At 28.7% G+C, this 23,911-nt stretch overlaps 1 protein-coding gene across 2 annotated transcripts; it reads left to right on the top strand.

Moving 5' to 3' along the window:
• The first annotated feature begins 15,190 nt into the window (after positions 1-15,190).
• Positions 15,191-23,608, top strand: LOC114314971 (rab GTPase-activating protein 22). Of its 2 annotated transcripts, none has more exons than XM_028261540.2 (5): positions 15,191-15,834; positions 17,254-17,389; positions 17,511-17,560; positions 21,816-21,869; positions 22,056-23,608. In XM_028261540.2, exons 1-5 carry the CDS (start codon positions 15,566-15,568, stop codon positions 23,299-23,301), a joined length of 1,755 nt encoding a protein of 584 aa, XP_028117341.2. In that variant the 5' UTR covers positions 15,191-15,565; the 3' UTR covers positions 23,302-23,608. The 2 variants fall into 2 exon arrangements, with proteins under 2 accessions (XP_028117341.2, XP_028117342.2); XM_028261541.2 differs by having other exon boundaries at positions 15,283-16,230.
• Positions 23,609-23,911: the final 303 nt, after the last annotated feature.

Below are 23,911 nucleotides of genomic sequence, written 5' to 3'. Positions count from 1 at the left end.
AAGATTTTTAATAAAAATAATTTAACAATCTTATCACTAACCATAGTGTATATGAGACATTAAAAAGGTTACTGTAATAACTATGCACAGACTGTATCTATAATTATTTGTATGAGGGGATTTTAATTACTGATTAGGGATTTTGATCAAATCAATAAATGTAGACATGTGGAAAGACATGTAGATTGAAAAAAGTTAATAAATACTGATCAGGTGATTTTGACTAAATCAATAAATGTTGAGTTTTTTTTTTAATAATTTTTTTTAAAAAGGCTACTGCAGTAATTATGCACAAGCTGTATCTATAATTATTTATATGAGGGGATTTTAAATACTGATCAGGGATTTTGATCAAATCAATAAATGCAGACATGTGGAAAGACATGTAGATTGAAAAAAGTTATTAAATGCTGATCAGGGGATTTTGACCAAATCAATAAATGTTGAGTTTTTTTTTAAACAAATTTTTTTAAAAAAGGCTACTGCTGTAATTATGCACAGGCTGAAAGACATGTTGATTGAAAAAAGTTAATAAATGTTGATTAGGGAATTTTGACCAAATCAATAAATGCTGAGTTTTTTTTTTTAAATAAAAAATTTTAAAAATTAAGGTTGGGAGATTGGAGCTCCTATAAGGCTTGGGATTTAGAAATCCCATTTTTCTTAATATATACTAGTCTATCACCCGTGCTATGCACGGAATAATTATAGATATTTATATTTGTTTTAGATTTTTTTAATATATAAATTATGTTTTTTAAGATTTTTTTATAAAAATAATTTAACAATCTTATCACTAACCATAGTGTATAGGAGAAGTTGAAAATGGTACTACAGTAACTATGCATGAGTTGTATCTATAATTATTTGTTTGAGGGGATTTTAAATGCTGATCAGGGGATTTTGACAAAATCAATAAATGCAGGTATGTGGAAAGACATGTGAATTGGAAAAAGTTAATAAATGCTGACCAGGGGATTATGACCAAATCAATAAATGTTGAGGTTTCTTTTTTTATTTTATTTTTTTTAAATGTCTTTTTTTTTTTCATTTTTTATATTATATTAAAATTTAATAGTTTGATAATAATCATATGAGTTGGACTTTTTAATAAATTAAATGTCTTTTTTTTATTATATTATATTAAAGTTTAATATTTTGATAATAATCATATGTGTTGGACTTTTCAAGAATTTTTTTTTTTATGATTGTTCTTAATGCATTAAAGTGTTATTATGAGGGATAATAATCATATGCGTTGAGACTTTTCAAGGAATTCATGTGTTGAATTTAAAAAAAAACCCTATGCTTGTTCTTGATGCATTAAAGTGTTATTATGAGGGTAAGACTTGGGGGTTGGGAGAAATTAATAAATACTAAGATTTTTTTTTTAAATCAAAAAATCAAGAAATTTAGATTGGGAGATTGGATCTCCCACAAGACTTGGGGTTAAAAATTCCCTTTTGCTTAATATATAGTATAGATAATAATATATAATATAATATAATATATATATATATATATATATATGTGTGTGTGAATTGTGATTTTTAAATTTTTTTTAAATGTTTTCTTTTTTTATATTATATTAAAGTTTTATATTTTGATAATAATCATATGTGTTGGACTTTTTAAGGAATTAAATGTTTTTTTTATTATATTATATTAAAATTTAATATTTTGATAATAATCATATGTGTTGGACTTTTCAATAATTTTTTTTTATATTTGTTCTTAATGCATTAAAGTGTTATTATGAGTGATAATAATCATATGTGTTGGGATTTTTCAAGGAATTCATATGCGTTGGATTTCAAAAAAAAAATTTAAGCTTGTTTTTAATGCATTAAAGTGTTATTATGAGGGTAAGACTTAGGAGTTGGGAGAAGTTAATAAATACTAAGATTTTTTTTTAAATCAAAAAATTAAGAAATTTAGATTAGGAGATTGGAGCTCCCACAAGGCTTGGGGTTAAAAATCCCATTTTGCTTAATATATAGTACTAGCATATCACTCGTGCTATGCACGGAATGTGTTTACAATTATCTATATATGTGAATTGTAATTTTTAAATATTTTTTTTAAATGTCTTCTTTTTTTCCTTTTTTTATATTATATTAAAGTTTAATATTTTGATAATAATCATATATGTTAGACTTTTCAAAGAATTAAATATTTTTTGTTTATGATATTATATTAAAGTTTAATATTTTGATAATAATCATATGTATTGGGCTTTTCAAGAATTTTTTTTTATACTTGTTCTTAATACATTAAAGTGTTATTATGAGGGATAATAATCATATGTGTTGGGACTTTTCAAAAATTCATATGTGTTGGATTTCAAAAAAAAAATTTTAGTGTTATTATGAGGGTAAGACTTGAGAGTTGAGAGAAGTTAATAAATGCAGAAGTTAATAAATGCTAAATTTTTTTTTAAATCAAAAAATCAGGAAATTTAGATTGAGAGATTATAGCTCCCACAAGGCTTGGGGTGAAAAACCCTCTTTTGCTTAATATATAGTATAGATACTAGCCTGTCACCCCTGCTATGCATGAGATAATTATAGTTATTTATATTTGTTTTAGATTTTCTTTAATATATAAATTATGTTTTTTAAGATTTTTTATAAAAATAATTTAACAATCTTATCACTAACCATAGTGTATGGAAGAAATTGAAAAAGGTACTGCAGTAACTATACACAGATTGTATCTATAATTATTTGTATGAGGGAATTTTAAATGTTGATCAGGGATTTTGACCAAATCAATAAATACAGGCATGTGGAAAGACATGTGAATTGAAAATAGTTAATAAATGCTGATCAGGGGATTTTGACCAAATCAATAAATGCTGAGTTTTTTTTTTAATAAAAAATTTAGAAAATTCAGATTGAGATATTGAAACTCCCACAGGCCTTAGGGGTTAAAAACTCTCTTTTACTTAATATATAGTACTAGTGGCAACCCGTGCTATGCACGGGATTTTATAAATTAAAAAAATTATTATAATTATCTTAAAATAATTTAATATTTTGTCTTGTGGTATACATAGGATTTATAAGTCAACTTTATAACTTTTTAAATTATTAGTTTAAAAAAATTAAAATATATATATATATATATATAAGTCTAATTAGTGCAATTTTGATAATTTGTATTAAAAAACAAAGTTAAATCTAATTAAATGAGATTAAATGAGTTATGACATACATTTTCTTGTTATGAAAATATACAAATTTAAAAGTTATAATTAAGACAAATATACAATTTTATTATTAAATGTGATGTGAAGTGATATTTAACAATAATTAATATGATGTTTTTATTATTAATCCCATAATTTAAGTTACATTTCTTTTGATTTCAATTTCATAACTAAAAATACAATATAAATATAATACACACATGGATTTCTAGTATTTAATAATAAAAAGGTTTCAAAATATTTTCAAACTTTCATCATTTTTTTTTAATTTTTTTATCTAATTTGATTTTAAATTTGAATAAAATTTTTGATTTGATATGAATTACTTTAACTTTTTCATTAAATTTTTATCAATTTTTAAAAAAATTTCATACTTTTCCCAAAAAAAAAAAAAAATCTTTTCACCAATTTTGATGGAAAAAACAATAATTTTCAGCATTTCATCTTTTTAATTTTTTATCAAATTATAATTTGATAAAAAAAAATTAAGAGTTGAAGATTCTCCTAATTGAAATTATAGTGAAATAACATCTTGAAATAGTTAAAATTTGAGTATGTGGTTAGTTAAAATGTATAATTTAATTAATTCTTTTCTCATATTTGTATAAAAATTGACATTTATGATTACATTATAAGTCAGATTATGGGAAAAAAATTTGAGGTGTCAAACATTTTTCATTTGGAAATATCCTACATATTAAAAAAAAAATTGTAGCTTTTAGATATGTGTTTATCAGTTTTGTTTTATGGATATAAACAATTGATGTTTCAATTTAAAAATTAAAAAGTAAAAAAAAAATAGGTTGGATTTTTTAGAGATAAAAGAAGCCATCTAACTCTTCTATATACTATTTAAGATGAACTATTTAATCACATAAAAAAAATAGAAATTATATTTAGAAATTATCCCTATATATTATGCTATTATATAAAACTATAGCTGTAACAATTTAACTATAATATATATGAAAAGTTATATTAAGATTTTATTTTCAATTAATTGAATAATAATTAATAAACTAACAAATAGTTGTAATTGTATAATGGGATAGAAAGAAAATAAAAATAAATAACACAATGATATTTAAAAGTTTTAAATTTACCTAATGTTATTGTAAAATCTATAATTCTCAATAAATTTTCGCATTTTCAATAAAATAAAATGACAATAAAAAATAAAAAATTTTGATACCCATTTTTTTTTACTTCAATTTTATGGTCTTCATTAAAGAAAATAAAATCCGATCAAATCTTTGACACAGAACGGACATAGATACTTCAATTGCAATCATAATCACCAACAATTTTTCTCTATCATGCAAACATGTAAACAAACACATAAACCTCACTAAAATCGAAACTGAAACCGAAACCAAACCAAAACCAAACCAACAGAAAATAAAGAAAATCATACATGGAAAAAAAATAAAATTAAAAAACAAATAAATTTATGGAATGAGAGAATTTTATCTCCAACAACTTAGGCCTCACCCAACCTAATCCGTTAGCTCATCGGCCAGTGCCCGCGAAGTCTAGGAGTTGGGATGACTAGTCATATTATTCTTTAAATAAGACTTAAAAATTAATTAATTTGTCCTATTAAGTGATTTCAAATTTTCATAGATATACATAAGAAAAATAGATAATTATATTACTAAGTCATAATTCAAATTTAGATATTGGCTTTTTTTTTTTTTGAGATCTATATCTAAATTCTTATCTCTTTTTTTTTATTTTTTTATCTTTGTATGGTTTCTATTTGGTTTTTTTTTTCCAATTTAATTTCTCTATGGTTTCTATTTGTTTTTAATTATTATTATTTAGGTAAGTTATGATTTGAGTTATATATGTGATAGACATGTGGGTTTTATTGATTTAAAATATGATGGTGGGAGATATTTTCAAATTAGATCTGTTTAGATAAACTTTAAAGATTTTTAAAATTTAAAATTGGATATTGAGATGCAAAAAGAAGATTTTAACTGAATAAATAAAAATTAAATTTAATAATTTTATCTGTTTGTATATTTGATTTTTTTATGTTATAATATAATATATAAGATATATAGATATTCACAACTTTCATGAAAAATATTATCTGATTTTTTGGGGAAGAGAGAAGGCAGGCAAGTTTTATTTTTATTTTTTTGAAAATCGGTGAAAGAGATTAGGATGGAGAGATTATAAAATATTTTTGTTATCTTTCCATTTGAAATTCATAAATTAAAGGATAATTATTATTTCTAAAATGATTAAATAAATAAATCAGTCAATAGTTTTTTTAGGGAGATTTATTAGAAAATCATTTTTCAAGTGTTTGTGTTCCAATTAATCCATAAGAGATTCTCATATTCTAATAAGTCCTATTATTTGAACATTTGATCTACCAAATCCTAATTCTCATATTTAAAGTATTTTATGGATATTTCTACCCATACAAATATTTTTTGAATGGTTAGCAATTTGGTGATGTGAATATTCATATTTTACAATGTGAGTGAATATTCACATTGGCATGTTAACATTTACATTGACGGTGTGAACATTCACATCACGAAACATTCACACTGTAAATGTGAATATTATTAGAGGTATTTTGGTAACTATGTCACTCATAGGACTTATTGGAATATAAGAAAATAATATGGGTTGAATAGAACATAAGTAGGTGAAAAGAGTTTATAAAAAAATGTCCCATTTTTTAAAATCTATTTTATAAATTGATAAATCAATAATTTTAGAAAATTAATTAATTTGTCTTATTAAGTAATTTAAAATTTTGATAGATATACATAAAAAAAAAACAGATGATTATATTATTAAATCATAATTCAAATTTAGATATTGTTATATCCTTTTGAGATCCATATTTAAATTCTTATACTCTTTATTTTTGTGTGGTTTCTATTTTTTTTTCAATTTATTTTAGATGGAGTTGTGGTTTTTTGTTTTTTTAAAATTTAATTTATTTGTGGTTTCTATTTGTTTTTAATTATTATTATTTAGGTAAGTTATGATGCATTTGATTTAAAGTATGATAGTGGAAAATATTTTCAAATCAGATTTGTTTAAATAGATTTTATAGATTTTTAAATTTTAAAATTGGATATTGAGAGGCAAAAGAAATATTTTAGCTGAATAAATAAAAATCTAATTTATTAATTTTGTCTGTTTGTATATTTGATTTTTTTTTTTTGTTATGTTATAATATAATATATAAGATATATACAGATACCCACAACTTTAATGAAAAATATTATATGATTTTTTGGAGAGAAAATGAATGCAAGTTTTAATTTTTTTTAAAAAAAAAATTGGTGAGAGAGGTTATGATAGAGAGATTATGAAATATTTTTGTTATCTTCCTATTATTATTTCTAAAATAATTAAATAAATAAATCAGCTAATAGGTTTTTTCAATCTATTTTATAAATTGAAAGTTCAATAATCTTAGAATGAGAATTTGGAACTCTTAGGAGGGTTTTCATTAGAAACCCCCTTTTAGTTTTTTTTTGTTACTAGCATATCACCCGCGGTATGCACGGATTGTGTTTACAATTATCTATATATGTGAATTGTGATTTTTAAATATTTTTTTTAAATGTCTTTTTTTCCTTTTTTTATATTATATTAAAGTTTAATATTTTGATAATAATCATATGTGTTGGACTTTTCAAGGAATTAATTGTCTTTTTTTTATTATATTATATTAAAGTTTAATATTTTGATAGTAATCATATGTGTTGGACTTTTGAAGAAATTTTTTATATGCTTGTTCTTAATGCATTAAAGTGTTATTATAAGGGATAATAATCATATGTGTTGGGACTTTTCAAAGAATTTATATGTGTTGGATTTCAAAGAATTTTTTTTATGCTTGTTCTTAATGTATTAAAGTGTTATTATGATGGTAAGACTTGGGAGTTGAAAGAAGTTAATAAATGCTAAATTTTTTTTTTTTAAATTAGAAAATTTAGATTGGGAGATTGGAGCTCCCACAAGGCTTGGGATTAAAAACTCCCTTTTTCTTAATATATAGTATAGATAGATACTAGCTTGTCACCCGTGCTATGCACGGGATAATTATAGTTATTTATATTTGTTTTAGATTTTTTTAATATATGAATTATGCTTTTTAAGATTTTTTATAAAAATAATTTAACAATTTTTATCACTAACCATAGTGTATGAGAGAAGTTGAAAAAGGGACTGCAGTAACTATACACAGATTGTATCTATAATTATTTGTATGAGGATATTTTAAATGCTGATTAGGGAATTTTGACCAAATCAATAAATGCAGGCATGTGGAAAGACATGTAGATTGAAAAAAGTTAATAAATGTTAATTAGGAAATTTTGACCAAATCAATAAATGCTGAGTTTTTTTTTTATAAAAAATTTAGAAAATTCAGATTGAGATATTGAAGTACCCACAGGCCTTGGGGGTTAAAAATCCCCTTTTGCTTAATATATAGTATAGATGTTATAATATAATATATAAAATATAGGTAGATATCTACAACTTTAATAAAAAATATTATCTGATTTTTTTGGGAAGAGAAAATGATGCAAGTTTTAATATTTTTTTTTGAAAATTTGTGAGAGAGATTAGGAGGGAGAGATTATGAAATATTTTTGTTATTAAATAAATAAATCAGTCAATATTTTTTTTAATTTATTTTGTAAATTAAAAATCAATAATTTTGGAAAATTGATTAATTTGTCTCATTAAGTGATTTAAAATTTTGATAGATATACATAAAAAAATACATAATTATATTATTAAATCATAATTCAAATTTAGATGTTATATCTTTTTGAGATCTATAGTTAAATTCTTATCCTTTTTTTTTTTTTATATATTTGTGTGTAATCATAGTGTATGGAAGAAATTGAAAAGGGTATTGCAATAATTATGAGAAAAGTGAAAAGGGATTATGGGTTGGGAGTAGTCAATAAATGCTGAGGTTGAGTTGGGAGAAGTCAATAAATGCTAAGGTTTTTTTTTTTAAATCAAAAAATTAGAAAATTAGGATTAGGAGATTGGAACTCCCACAGGCCTTGGGGTTAAAAACTCCATTTTGCTTAATATATAGTAAGTATAGATAGATAATATATATATATATATATATATATATATTATAAAATGAGAGAAATTAAGTGCTATCTTATTATAATGGAGGAGATCTTATAAAAAAAAAATGTGTAGACATGAATGCCCTCATATTTTATTGTGTTTACAATTATATATATATATATATATATATATATATGTGAATTGTGATTTTTAAAAGTTTTTTTTTAAATGTCTTCTTTTTTTCTTTTTTTATATTATATTAAAGTTTAATATTTTTATAATAATCATATGTGTTGGACTTTTCAAGAATTTTTTTTTATATTTGTTCTTAATGTATTAAAGTGTTATTATGAGAGATAATAATCATATGTAATGGGACTTTTCAAAGAATTCATATGTGTTGAATTTCAATTTTTTTTTTTTTTATACTTGTTCTTAATGCATTAAAGTGTTATTATGAGGGTAAGATTTGGGAGTTGGGAGATGTTAATAAATGCTAAGATTATTTTTTTTTAAATCAAAAAATCAGAAAATTTAGATTGGGAGATTGGAGTTCCCACAAGATTTGGGGTTAAAAATCCCCTTTTACTTAATATATAGTATAGATAGATACTAGCATATTACCCATGCTGTGCACGAGAGAAAATAATATATTATTTATTAAAAATACGATAACTATATTTAAATACAACAAAATAATTATCATATTTTTAATAAATAATATATTATTTTATCTCGTACATAGCACAGATGATATGCTAGTTGACATAATACTATTTGTTATACCTAAGGACTTGTTGGTAACTATTTCGTTTTTAATTTATATTTACAAAAATTTTAAAAACTGTCATAAAAACTTATTTGATAATTTTTTTAGTTTATAAATGGCTGTCTCAGTTTATAAATTTGAGGAAAAATGTAAACTCAAAAAATGAATTTACTTTTGTTTTTAAACAAAAATTTAAAAATTTGACTAACAAATTTTTTTTTTAATAATTTTTTTTTCAATTATTTTTTTTTCAATTAATTTTTTCCAATTATAATGTGTATAATCCAATTGTCATAAATAATAAAAAAAATATATAAATATTTTAAGCTTGAACAAACATATTTTTTAGTTTATGTTTTTAAATTTTTTTAAACATTTTGTTTAAACCAAATGCGTTTGTTGTTTATGTTTTTTTAAAAATATATAAAAATCAATTTATAAAATCTTTGTAAACATAAACAAAAAACGTAAACGTTACCAAACATTATTTAAGTATATTTGTGCTATATTTTAGATTATATATGATATTTATATTTAATTACAAATGATATGCTATCAATACTTGTGCACCTATTATTCATAGCATATCATTTGTAAAAATAGTTGTGCTTATGCTATAATTATATTTGAAAAAATAGTTATACTATTTATTAAACCCAAGTATATCTGTGCTATTATTTGAACATAATGATATGCTATATTTTAAAAAAACTCAAGTATATTATGTGAATCTAATAAAATATTGAAAAATAAATTAAGTCCAATCACAATCACAGACATAAAATACAATGCAATCATCATTAATAATTGATATTTTATGTGAACCTAATAAATACAATTATTCTTAATCAATTTAAAAATTTAATCACCATATTAAAACATAAATGATTTACTTACTGATTTTGAAATATTTTTCTTCTAAGATTTTGTCTTACTCTCTCTTCCAAACTGCTGCGCAAGGCTGCTCTTCTCTCCCAAACTTTTGTTTGGGCTGCTATGATAGGGTTTTGTAGGTTGCTGTGACATAGGGTTTAGGTTAATAAAAACAGGTAGCAATGGGTTTCTTTATGCATGGGCAGAAAGTTGTTGTTGTTGCTCTTGTTGTTGTTATTATTTTTTATTTTTTATTTTTTTAAATCAGAAAATTAAGAAATTCAGATTCAAAATACAATTTAATCATCATCAATAGTGGATACGTTATGTCAGCTTAATAAATACAATCTTTTTTTTTTCTTTCAAAAAACATAGATTAAAAATACAATCACCATGTGATTGCATTAAAAAAACATGAATACAAATCTTTCTTCTTTTTTTTTTTCAAAAAACACAAATCAAATAGAGTGTAAAAAGCACAATCATTTAAAAAATAAAATCACTGCGTGATCAAAACGGAGTGTAAAAAAATATAATCACATTTCTACTCATTAGCAATTTAAAAAAAAAATAAAGTCAATTGGTAATTAAAAAATACAATTATTTTTTTTTCTTCAAAAAAATAATGAGTGAAAAACACAATCACAAATTAAGATAATTGATAGTTAAAAAGTACAATCATTTTTTAAAAAAAAATACAGTGAGTTAAAAAACCCAATTACAAAATATAATCTATTTATCATCATCAATAATACATACTTTATGTAAACCTAATGAATACAATCTAATTTTTTTTTTTCAAAAAACATAGATTAAAATTAAAATATTGAAAAATAAATTAAATCAATCACAATCACAAAATTAAATATCATTAATAGTTGATACTATATGTGAACCTAATGAATATAATCATTCTTAATGAATATATTTTTTCAAAAAACATAGATAAAAAATAAAATATTAAAAAATAAATTAAATCCAATCACAATCACAAAATACAATCCAGTCATATTAAAAAATAAATGATTTACTTACTGACTTTGAAGTGTTTTTCTTCTGAGATTTTGTCTTACTCTCTCTTTCAAACTACTGTGTAAGGTTACTGCTCTCTCCCAAACTTTTTTGTTTAGGCTGCTATGATAGGGTTTCTTTAAGCTGATGTGAAATAGGGTTTAGGTTAATAGTAATAGGTAGGAGTGGGTTTCTTTATGCAAGGGCGGAAAAGTTGTTTTTGTTTTGTTTTGTTTTTTTTTTTAAATTAGAAAATTAAGAAATACATTCAGTTAAAAAATTCAATTACATTTGTTTTTCACACTGTTTGATCAAAACGGAATGTATGTAAAAAAACATAATCATATTTTCATTCATTCTAATAATAAAAATATAAATGAAAACAAAAGCAATGGTGTTAATTGAATAAAGAAATAAATGAAAAGAAAAGCAATGAAATCAATTGAAGATTACTTATAGGAAAATAATAGCTAATTGTTGAAGTAATGAAGTCAGACGGTTGTTGAAGCAAGAAAGTTAAAGGGATAAAGAAATAGATGAGAAGAAAAACAAGCATTGAAAAATTAAATGAAAAGAAAAGCAATGAAAGCAAGCATTAAAAAAATAAGCCAAAAAGAAAAGTAATAAAGTCAATAAAGGATTATTCACAGAAAAAGTGGAGGTGAGAAATAAGATGCGGCTGTGGAGGCGTAAAGGAAAAAATAGGGTTTAGGGTTATTTAAAAAGGGTGGGTGGGTGTTTTTTTTTTTTTTTTAAATCATAAAATTAAAAAATTTAAATTAAAATATTAAAACACCACAAGACTTGTGAGTTAAAAAAACTACCTTCCTTATATAATAGATAGAGATACATATGAAATTTTGCAAATAGTTGAGCCTTTTGTCATACTTGTGTTTTGTTTGGTACGTGTCCAAACCTTTTTGTATATATATTTTTTAGTAATAAAATATTCATAAATAAAAATAAAAATAAAAATAAAAATAAGGCTCAATGCTATTACAATATCATTTCTAATTTATTTTTAACAAGCATATCTTTCGTGCTAGGCACGAAATTGGATTTTAAAAAATTATGATTATGTCAAACATATTTTTAGAGTTTGTAACATAAAATATACATAATTTTGAAAATAAAAATATTGATGTTTTATAATTGAAGTAATAAAAATGAAAATTTAATACGTTTGTTCAAAATCCACTGAATAAATAAGATATGTTATAACTAAAATATAAATTGTTGTAAGTCTTCTATCAGCATTCTTGCATTATCAACATGATAGTTAGTATTATAATTGATAAACAACACATATATTATGTATTTATAAAATATTATAGAGTAAAATGTTATACTTACATATTATATATATTTTTTACCTTGTAAAAGGTATAGGTATTTTTCAAACCAATCTATATTGAAAACAAAGTTCACGCATAGTGCACAATCTAGTTGACGTAGCATTGTTGATACAAGTATGATAAATGTATATGCACAATCTTGACAGGACGCAATATAATATTTAATCATTCTAATTCCATTATCCTATAAAATTTTGGAATTATAACATTGTGTTTGAAAATGTAAGAATAAGTTATTGACAATAAATTTTATAATTTCCTACCTTTGATATCATATTCTTCAAATATGATGGTTGGTATCGCAAGATAAACTCCATCCGTTTATCTTGAACAGCAAGATTTATTGAACCAGTACTGTCTTTGACCATAATGTTAACATTATATCTAATCAAAAAAAAAAAAAAAACTTGTTAAAAGGAAATATTGTACCGAATAAAGAATTAAAACAATTGTTAAGTTTGAATTATTATTTTACATAGCAATTATTTACCTAAAGAAAATTACCTCGTTATAATATCAATATCATCATGCATGTAGTGACGACAAACAATGTGACGATAATGATATTTAACTTTTGGATAGCAGTGTAATTTTTTTAATAAAATTACAGTGGAAGGCTTGAAAAGGGTGTGTAATTTCCTAATTACAGTGTATTTTTTTTCTTTTTTTTCGCAATTGTAACTTATTATTTTTTAATAAAAATTTATATTTGTTTTAGATATTTTTTTAATATATAAATTATTTTTTGCAGTATAATTTTTTTCTCTTTTTTTCGCAACTGCATTCTGTTATTTTTTAATAAGAATTTATATTTGTTTTAGATATTTTTTTAATATACAAATTATTTTTTTTAGATTTTTTATAAAAAATAATTTAACAATCACATTATTAACCATAGTGTATGGGAGAAGTTAAAAATGGTGTGATAATAAGTATGAGAGAAGTTAAAAAGACTTGTGAGTTTGAACAAGTCAATAAATGCTAAGATTTTTTTTTAAATCAAAAAATTAGAAAATTAGGATTTGGATATTAGAGTTTTCACCAAGCTTATGGGTTAGAAATCTATTTTTTCTTATATAATATATAGACAGATAACGTGAGCGGTTACATGTTAATTGTTAGTTTGTTTAGGAATCAACTAATTAAAATCTAATTCCCTATCATATTAGTGTAAATAAATTTATGAGTAATATTTTATAAGTATTTAACATCATTATAATAAAATTATCTCATTATCTATGATTTTATAAGACAGGTTGCCTTGTTAGATAGATATAAGTTGCTATGAACCACCAACATACAGCAAAGATACGCATGGAAAATTAAGTAATTCTAGTATGATTGAAATTATAAAGGGGAGAATTCAAATTGAATGAAGCCTACATATATATTCATAGAAAAATGAAGGGGTATAACAACCTCATATTCTGCTAATGTGACTCACTTTGCTTTAGATTGGTGTGCAGAGAGAGAAGCAGAAGCAAAAGCAAAAGTAAAAGCAAAAGCATGTGAACCAGTGGATGTTTTGTCTCCTGCACGGTCCTTCCCCTGCATAAAGGAAAAAAAAAGTGTTCTAGTCTGCCCACAGGGCAAGATTCTCTCCCTAAATTATGGTCTTCCCACGTAAAATTTATTTTAAAATTTTGATTCAGCCCTCACATTTCTTTGGAATAGTAAAAAATTCTGCCTAAAACTTTGTCATTTAAGACACAACACGACTGATTGTAGTATATATTAGGCACATGCCCCCGCTATAATGCTGCCTACTATTCTTTTTGAGGATCCGAAATACAGCTATATACTCTCTTACTTATGTTTTGAACAACATTCCAAATTAAGTCGACTCATTTCTATTGTATTAGCACAAAAGAATGATAAAGATAGACTTAGGTTATGTTTGGTTTAGTTTTGAAATTGTAATTCTCTTTTTAGAATTGTGATTTGAATGTGAAATTGTGAGTTGAGTTTTGAGTAATTAAAAATTTATTTGATTATGAGTTTTAAGAAGTGTTTTGAAAAATATTTTGAAAAGAATTTTTGAATTTTAAAAAGAGTCGATTGGGTTTACCGGTTGTTTGTCTGGACATCCTCCTGAACATCCAGCCGATTGACTGGAATAGTGCAATTATGATTTTTTTTTGTTATTTGAAAAATAAATAAATTTATATTTGTTTTAAATATAGAAATTAATTTTTTTTAGATTTTTTATAACTAGAATTTAACAATCTCATCACTAACTATCTTCAACACTATATCATCAAAAGAGTTTTGAGTTTGGTTATGAGTCTTAAAATTAATTTTTGAATTGAATTTTGAATTGTATATTTAGTTATGAATTTGAACAATGATTTGAAAAGCTTGCCTTTGGAATCATGATTCCAAAAGTAAACCAAACGGAGCATTAAGTTTTGTACTACATGTACCAATAAATAGTTTGGAGAACTACATGGAGGAGAGAGAAAGAGAAAAAATTACAAATACATAGGAGTGCGAGTGTGTCTATAATAAGATGCAAATGAGAGGCTGTGCCATGCAAATGACACTTGCACCCTCTGTAAATTTTTTTTCTTTTTTCCCACTGCATCTAGTTACTCCTAAATAGTTTGGTACTGTCCATCTCATTCAAACCATTTCAAATATAAAATTATACAATTTTATTGTGGGTAAAAATCAACTCAATCTAGCCTAGGCAAATCCTGCCCTCACATTCTCGTTTTCATTTTTGGAATTTTAATTTTTAGCTAAAAAATGAAAAATCATTAGAAGTCACACCATTCTGTTTGCTTTTTGCAATTTTGTTTTTAAATAAAAAATAAAAAATTTAATTAATTTTTGAAACGGCAAGCGTGAATAATAGGCCCAATAAAACTTGATCCGGCAAGTTAGAGAGATGCGTCAAATTGGACCAGGCCACAACACCGGGTCCCGCACGCTTTCCGCCTTAGAATGGAACCATCCATCCACATTTCTTACCCCGACTCCATGATTTTGGATCCATACCCACCCATACATCAAAAATATTGTTCCAAAAAAAAAAAAAAAAAAAAAACATACATCAAATCAAAGATACATACATATATACAATCCACACGAAAGAAGAAGAGATGGGAATCATAAAATAATAAAAATTTCGGTTGTTGGCTATTATTTTTATTTTGTTAGGAGAGTAGAGAGAGAGAGACACACACACACACACAACACACCCACACAGTAGGCTTTTAGGGGAGAGAGAGTAAAGCAGTTGGGGAGGGGGGGTCTGAGTCGGTGATGGTGTTGAGGAGATTGCGAGTGACGAGGAGGAAGGGCGTAAAATTAATTCCGGCGGGAGTGGGGGCGGCGTGTCTCTCATTGATGGTCATTTTGTCCCGTGGTGATGGTCGGAGAGAAGGGATCATCTTTGTGGAGGCCAGCAGCGGCAGGACCGGCTTTCTCTCTACCGGCGCTGGAGGCTTTTGGCCTTCCAATGTCGGAATAGCTCTCGCCGTGACGGCCATGGCTGGCCTCGCCTTGGCCGCCACTCTTGTCTACTCTCGTAGGTAAAAACTCAAATCAAATCGATCGATCAATCAATCAATCAATCAATAATTTCTTATATCTCCCCCATCCCATCCCCCCAAAACAAAAACACACACAAAAAAAAAAAAAAAACCAAAAAAAAACACACAGACACAAATTCCATCATCATCATCACCATCACCGACGCCACCTTGAAACCCTAGAATTAGATCAATCAATCAATCGTATATATATATGCTGACACAACAGAAACCCTTGATGAGAGCCCTTCGGCGGAGTCACACTTCTTTACCGTTGTCGTCCGCATCAAATTCCTCTTCACCGTCGTCATCGTCATCGTCATCGTCTTCGTGGATTTATTTGCGATCGGTTCTCTTAGTCGTTGCTCCCTCGTCCTCACCAGTCTCCACTGATCGGTGAGTTTCTTTCTGTTTTGTCTTCTTTCTTCTTTCGCTTTCATTTCTCTTTGCTCTTCAGATCTCCATCTCAAAAAGTGTTCACTGCTTGCTTTCTCTTTCATTTTTTAAATTTTATTTATTTTTAATTCCCCCCCCCCCCCCCCCCCCTTTCACCCCACACACAGGTTTCCTCGCTCTTCCTTTGTTTAGGTTCTGCTTGTTGGGTGACTTCAATTGGTTTGGTGGGTTTGGATTGGAGTGTCTGGTTTTACTTCTACAGAATAGGTAGATGATAGGTAGTTAGATACACTACTTTCCTTCTTTATCTATAAATTGAGGTGGAAAGGATAGTCTTGGAAATGGAATGCAATTAATATTTTCCTTTTTCTTCCTGGAATAGGGGAAAAGAGATGATAGGGTGGTCCAGGAAGTTACTCTGTAGCTAGAGCTTAGGGTGATCGGGAAAGATGGCTTTAGTTAAAATTCCATTTTGTTTGAGTCTGTTCCTGTTATTTTTTTCGGGCTTCTTGATATCAGCATTGTCAGAAGAATGACACCCATGGATAGAATTAGCACCTCGATGTGGGTTTCTTGATAAGTCGTTTCAATTTGTTGGTGACGGATGATTCAAACGATTTAGTTCTGCTGCAAAGTTGTGATTTTTTTCCCCTCCATTCTTAATCACATACCATCCTGGCCTCAAAACCATTCCTGTTTCTGTTATCCCTCCTTCATTTTGGGCATGGGGCGTCATTATATTCATTCTGGACTATAGTATTAGGGGAGTCTTCACTTCTTCTTTTGCAACTTTCCCCATTGACTTGTTCAGAACTCAGTTAATTTATCATGGCAACCACATCAAGTTTGTGATGCATGCACATAATGTTATATATATTATGTTTGTTAAACAAAAATGGGGAGCATATGACATTTTTTTATTTTTTTATGCGGTGCATAATGAGTTACTTTATTTTGCTTGTGCTTCTGTTATTCATCTGGTATCATTGTCGAATATTATATATTTTGTGTCATCATTTGCAGGGGTAGCCTTAAATCACCTTGGTCCCACAGGAGAAGGAAACACGCCCTTCTGCCCAAACAATGGAAAAGTTTATTTAATTCAGATGGAAGACTCTGCGATGGTGGAGTCAAGTTTTTGAAGAAAGTTAGGAGTGGAGTATGTTATCAATTTCAATCATCTTATATATACATACATGCTTTCCCATTAAATTTAGCATAAGTTATCTCCAGTTGTGTCTATTGTTAGTGTAGGAATCACCCTTCAACCTTTGATGCAGGGTGTTGATCCCAGTATAAGGGCAGAAGTCTGGCCATTTCTTCTTGGAGTGTAAGTGCTTGCATCTCATTTACGTTTGCATAGTATGATGCTTATATGACATAAAGCTTGCGATCACTTGACAACTTGCTGTATAATTCTTTAGTCATAAGTGGCAGTGTAGCTTGGCCCCTTAGATTGCGCAGTTGGTAGCAGGTTTGTGATGCATTGCCTCAACCATGTTAATGGTTTTATGATTTTTATTGCTACTTTTTCTTTCTCAATCTTCAAAATTTCCCTTCCTTTCCTTTTTAACTATTATCTCTCTCGTTGGTCATTCTTAAACTCCATTCGGAATGGGATATATTATGCTTTTTAAATATTGAAAATTATTTGATATGAAAAAGTTGGAAAGGGTGAAGAATCAGTTTATGAATAAATGTGTTGTTAGTGTACATTTATTTCTTTATTGAAGAGGATTTTCAGGGAAGCATGCCTCGTGTTCAGTATGTTTCCATATTAGATACACACCATTCATATGTTACTGATTATGGAATGTTTAGTACTATGCATTGAAGTATTTATTTAAGATCATTATTTGTTGACATGCTTTAGGCATTTGTACTCTACGAAATGCATTTAATGCAATCTATTAGAAGATCAAGAGAAAGTAAATTTAAAGGAGCAATGGAAATTAGATATTGGGTAATTTCAAGGCAGGGTTCGCTTGGGACGCATCATTGGTATCAATAGAAAGTACATTTGGTGTGTTTTATTCTAGCCTTTCTAAAGTTTAGGAGTCAACAGGCTTTGCTGTAATAAGAAGATATGGGCTGTAGAGTTCGAACACAGGTTAAATTTTGGGTCAGGTTATGAGGTTTGTTTAAATGTATTTTTTAGTTGGTCTAAATGAGTTTTAGAAGTTAAAACTTAAAAAGACTTAGGTTCTAATTTTGGAGTCATTCTACTATTGTAGATAGGATTTCTTAAAAGTTTACTTGTAATTATGTAATTCTGTTGAATTAACGGAGAGAATAGATTTGATAATTCCTTTCACAGCTTTGAACTCTTTAGAGGACGGACACCTCTTAGAAGGTATGTTGTCGTGTTGGACACCGACACGACAGGACACTCGCTGGACACTTTGTAACAGCTATCTGATTCACATTCGAGCATGTCCAACTATTTAAAAAAATAAAACAATCGACTCGGATACACTTTGATGCTTGGGAACACGTGTCTATTGCTTAGATAAACATGAAATATATTACAACTTTGAATTAAATAACTTGAAATTGATAAAAGAAAAAAATATAAATATATACATATTCCCCTCAAAAGACTTTAAAAGTTTTTATATTATGTTTGAATTAAATATTCATATATGTAACATCTAAAACTACATATTCTTATATAAGCCGTATAATGAGTGTATAAAACTATATATTTTTCGTTTGCCCCAGTGTTGTGTCGGTGTCCATGGTGGCATGTGTTTGTGTTCATGGCTCATGGGATCGTGTGATGGAATTTTAATCCTTGGGTGTGATACCTAGTTTTCCATCTACTTCCCTTCTTTGTTCTTTAATTTTATGCACTTCTTTATCCTGTTAGATGCAAAACCAAACTTTTGTGCTTAGAGATAAAGGCCAACCTCTATCATTCTTACAACATTTATATAATAGTATCCTAAACTACAAAAATCGTTCACAGGTACTGTTCATAATCTGCCAAACTGCCCCCAAATCTCAACTCTTCCTTGTTTAATTAAGCCCTGATCCATGTCTGATGTTTAGAGCTTTTAGGTAAACTTTGAGGTTACCTTTTACACAAATAGCCCATAAAAGGTGAAAATGATGTTATGCTTTTTTTGGCTTTTTCTTTGCTCTTTTTTTTTTTTGTTTTTTGGACATATGATACTTTACTTTTTTGTCAAAATTGATTGTCGTGGGAGTAGTATTTTGTTCCAATCCAAAGTATTATTTCTTGGACGGAAGGGTGGGGGTGACACAGTAGTTTTTGGATAAGATCTTGGCCATAACTGTATTTGATGGGCTTGTTGGGACAATGTAGCAATTGGCCTTTTCTTAAACTGGTTGATATTCATGATCTGATACATGAAGATTTATGTGGAGATTGTGTGAATCATCTCTTCAGAGCTTTTGCAGACATCTTCTTGCAATCACTTTTAATATGAGGATAAATGTGACTTGAGTTGGAGGTGCTGTGGTGAATGAACACCAACAAGGACATAGTTAAGGAGTGAAAATAGAGTTTTTGGAATATGATTCATCATATCTTATAGCCTTGGGTTGTGTAAACTCGAGGTGATCTCAAATTGTTGAGACAAAATTGTCTAGTTGAGTTTCGAATTTTGAAGTTTCAAACTTCCAATATGATTGATAAGTTGTTGGTTTTTTTTTTCTTTTTTCTTTTTTCTTTTCTACTCTTTCCTTTTGTTTTAGATTGAAAAGGTGGTTGAAAGAGGGATGGGGTGGGGGCAGTCATCAAGTAAGCTATGCCAATTGAAGATAATTTAAAGTTCGATTTACTTATTGTTGGGTCATCAGTCTATTTGGGTAGACTACGTGATATCCAAACCAAAAAAGTATGTGAACTGATATAATGTGGTGTGTGGAAATAGAAGTTTTCATGTTTTGTCTGTGGCATTAACACTTGGATAAGTAATTAAAGTATTTTCTTTCTACAAGTTATACCCCATTCCAAATTTTGCTTAGAAAATCAGTTTGTCGTCATCAAAGTAGCATTATTCAAATTTCTCAATTTTTCTGCACAAGCCCTTCAGTTTGATCATTGTAGCCTCACCAGAGCATAGTTTACATTCTTGAAAAGAAATTTTTTTGCATATTCTGGACAAGGGATTCTGTTAAATTTTTAGCAAGCTCAAGCTCGGCACGAGCGGGGCTCGAATCAACATACTTCTCAACATTGGCGTTTACACCTTAGCTTTTCTGGCACTTACACCTTAAACCTTTTTGGCTTATTCTGCTGCAACGTTGCAATACTGTCAGACCCCAACTGTTACATAAGAATCTTTGTATCCATAAAATTTGTTGGGGAGCAATGTCAGATGAGGTAAACATATAAACACAACATTGAAACATTGGGTGGGATTTTGTTGAATTGCAGCCAGTTGAAATTTCTAATGTATACTTTTCATGCGCAAAGGAATGAAGGTATAGCGTCATATTTTCTATGCTAGTGATATACGTTTTTTGCAAACCCATTTTGGTTGTGTCATCCTGTTTTCAAGCTTATCATTTCGACTGAATTAATTGAAAATATTTGACCAAGTTAGCCTTAAAATCCCTTGTCTAATCTGACATTCAAATTTTATTTTCAGTTATAGATATCTCTTAAATTTGGTTCCCGATAACTTTTTATATTTGAGCCAAAAGTTGTTTTTACCTTTATCATTCTGAATTGTTAATGAGAAATATTAAACATGTCCCAAGTTTATTTCAATAAATTGCCGCGTAAAGTGTATTTTTTCACCGATGTAATATGAATGAATTGTTAACATATTTCTGGAAACTTGGAGCTGTAACGCAAAAACTGGTAGTGTTCAATTGAAAGTCTTGAAAATGATTACTTACCACTAAGTGAAAATGAGTCAATTGAAGTATAAAATTTAAATATGTTGCCTCTTGGTCCCACATCGGTAAAACAATTATGCCTTGATGTTTCCCACCCATTATAAAACTGAATGCTAATGTGGCATATTCATGCACTAGGTTCCTATCCTACATCGAAAAGGCAAATATGTTTGGCTTTTTCCACCATTTATAAAAATGTTATGCTAGTTGTTGCCAATAACCCATTGGGTTTCTGCCCCACTTTCTAAAAAGAGAGATGCATGAGCTATCACTCTCTATAAAAGAACTAAATATATGATTATACGGGTGAAATCTTAATTTTAGATTTCTATAGCCTAACTGACCCGAGCGTTAACCTTCTTGGACTCGGCTCATTTATTAGACGAGCTAGGAAATGTAGCTCGAGCTTGTTTATTAGCTAAGTGAACCAAGCTTGAATGAGCCAAGCTCAAATTGTTCATGAATAGTTTGGCTCCCTTGCATCCCTAACCATTTGTATAGCTGCCATATGATGGCCACTACGAAGGTCACTAATTAATGGAAGATACATGTATAATCTTTTAATCTTTCCTCAATTGCTTACTTTTTCGACCTTTTTTTTTGTTCCTATGTTATTTGCTATGTGTAGCTTTTACTTGTGATGTGCATTACCTAGGTGTTACATGTTTGAACTTTTCCTTGTCTTGACGAAGTGTTTGTTTTGTTATCTATAGCTATGACATGAACAGTTCAAAGGAAGAGAGAGATTCCATTAAAACTCAGAAGAGGTACTTTCACCTTGTTCATGGTCTCTAAAGAAAAACTGACCCCCCCCCCCCCTCCTCTTTGCTCCCTCCCTCCCGTCCTCTCTCTGTCTCTCTCACAGACACAGACACAGACACAAAAAAAAAAAAAAATTCCCCCTTTTCCCTTTGTTGAAACTTGAAATTTTTACTTTCATTTAATTTTTACAGAAAGGAATATGACAACCTTCGGAGACGGTGCCAAAAGATGGCAAAGCCCAGTGACAAGAGTTTCAAGTTGAACGAAACTTCTGGAAACCAGTGTGGTGAGAACAGTGGGGATTTGGGTCAAGTTCTGGATTCTCCTGGTTTAGAAGAGGTAGGTAGTCCTACAGGTTCCATTTCTGCTGAGGGAGGTGGGGATCCAGATCTCCCTGTAAGTGATGTTCCCTTTAAAAGCCCTGACACATTGTCGGAAGAAGGGGGTGATGAGAGTGGAATCACTTGTGAAAATGCCTCTGAAGCTGACAGTGAGTCTTCTGATTCTGACTCCTCTGAAGAAACTGATAATATACAACCTTTCATTGCCTCAGAAGGGGCAGAAGAAAATAAACTTGATGATGACGCCGAGGAGAAATCCACATCATCGGAATCACAAGGTGCATCCAAATCCCACGCTGCTGAAGATTTTTCTTCATGGCGGCGGATTATCCGTCTTGATGCTGTGCGGGCAAATGCTGAATGGGTTATTTACTCCCCATCTCAGGCTGACGTGTCGGAGACCAAGGCACGAGAGCTGGCTGAGAGTGTGGGGTTGAAAGATTTTGACCACTTAGAGCCATGCAGGATCTTTCATGCAGCTCGCCTAGTAGCCATCCTTGAAGCCTATGCATTGTATGATTCTGAGATTGGCTACTGCCAAGGGATGAGTGATCTACTCTCTCCGATCATATCTGTGATGGAGGAGGACCACGAGGCCTTCTGGTGCTTTGTGGGTTTTATGAGGAAAGCTCGGCATAATTTTCGCCTTGATGAGGTGGGAATCCGACGGCAGCTGAATATCGTGTCAAAAGTGATCAAGTGCAAGGATTCTCATCTATACAAACACCTGGAGAAGCTACAAGCGGAGGATTGTTTTTTTGTGTACAGGATGGTGGTGGTTCTCTTCAGGAGGGAGTTGAACTTTGAGCAGACACTTTGCCTCTGGGAGGTGATGTGGGCAGACCAGGCAGCGATTAGGGCTGGGATTGCCAAGTCTGCTTCAGGGAGGATGAAGCTAAGAGCTCCTCCTTCAGATGATCTGTTACTTTATGCAATTGCGGCATGTGTGCTGCAGAGGAGGAAGCTGATTATAGAGAAGTATAACAGCATGGATGAAATCATTAGGGAGTGCAATAGCATGGCTGGACATCTTGATGTTTGGAAACTTTTAGATGATGCACACGACTTGGTGGTGATGCTCCATGACAAAATTTAGGAAAACCCTTCGCAAATGCTTTTTACTCTCACTTTTTGTTGTTAACCAATCCTTTTTCTCTCTTCCTCATTCTTTTTATTTTTTTGTGGGTTACTTGTTCCAATTTCTGTGACGCCCCTTTTGAAACAAAGGGGGAGGATGATCTTCAATTCGCTTTTCACACTTAATATTGGAACTAGAATTTGATAGGCTGCAATTCTTGTATTGATGAGTAAATTAGGGAATGATATGTATCATTGCCCGCACTCTCAAGGGCTCAATTGAGTGAAGTGGCATATTATCATGCAATATTAGTAAATTTAGAATATGATGTAGTAGTTTGTTTTGTACTGCTTTCCATTACCCCCAAAGCTTGTCTTGTGCTAGAAAATGGATTTGGTAACACCATAGGCTGTTATGTTCAGGATGATGCCAGTTTCAGCGTGGAGCCGATGATACAAATCTTCTCTCTCTCTCTCTCTCTCTCTCTCTCTCTCTCTCTCTCTCTCTCTCTCTCTCTCGTGAAATTGCTGTGAAAATTGTTTTCTCTCAATCGATAGCAGGTTTTGACAGCTTGTGTGTGAAAGAACATGAAACAACTTTCATCAATTTCTTTCAAAACATTTTTGGA

Source organism: Camellia sinensis, chromosome 11 (assembly GCF_055761805.1).
Source record: "Camellia sinensis isolate YWXY chromosome 11, ASM5576180v1, whole genome shotgun sequence".
Taxonomy (NCBI): Eukaryota; Viridiplantae; Streptophyta; class Magnoliopsida; order Ericales; family Theaceae; genus Camellia; species Camellia sinensis.
The sequence above is the reverse complement of the archived record's forward strand: the minus strand, read 5'-3'. Positions and strand labels throughout refer to the sequence as shown.

Coding starts and splice junctions, on each gene's coding strand:
- LOC114314971 (XM_028261540.2), top strand. CDS start 15,566: ATGGTGTTGAGGAGATTGCGAGTGACGAGGAGGAAGGGCGTAAAATTA. Junction 17,390..17,510: donor TGAAGAAAGTTAGGAGTGGA/GTATGTTATCAA, acceptor CCTTTGATGCAG/GGTGTTGATCCCAGTATAAG. Junction 17,561..21,815: donor TGGCCATTTCTTCTTGGAGT/GTAAGTGCTTGC, acceptor TGTTATCTATAG/CTATGACATGAACAGTTCAA.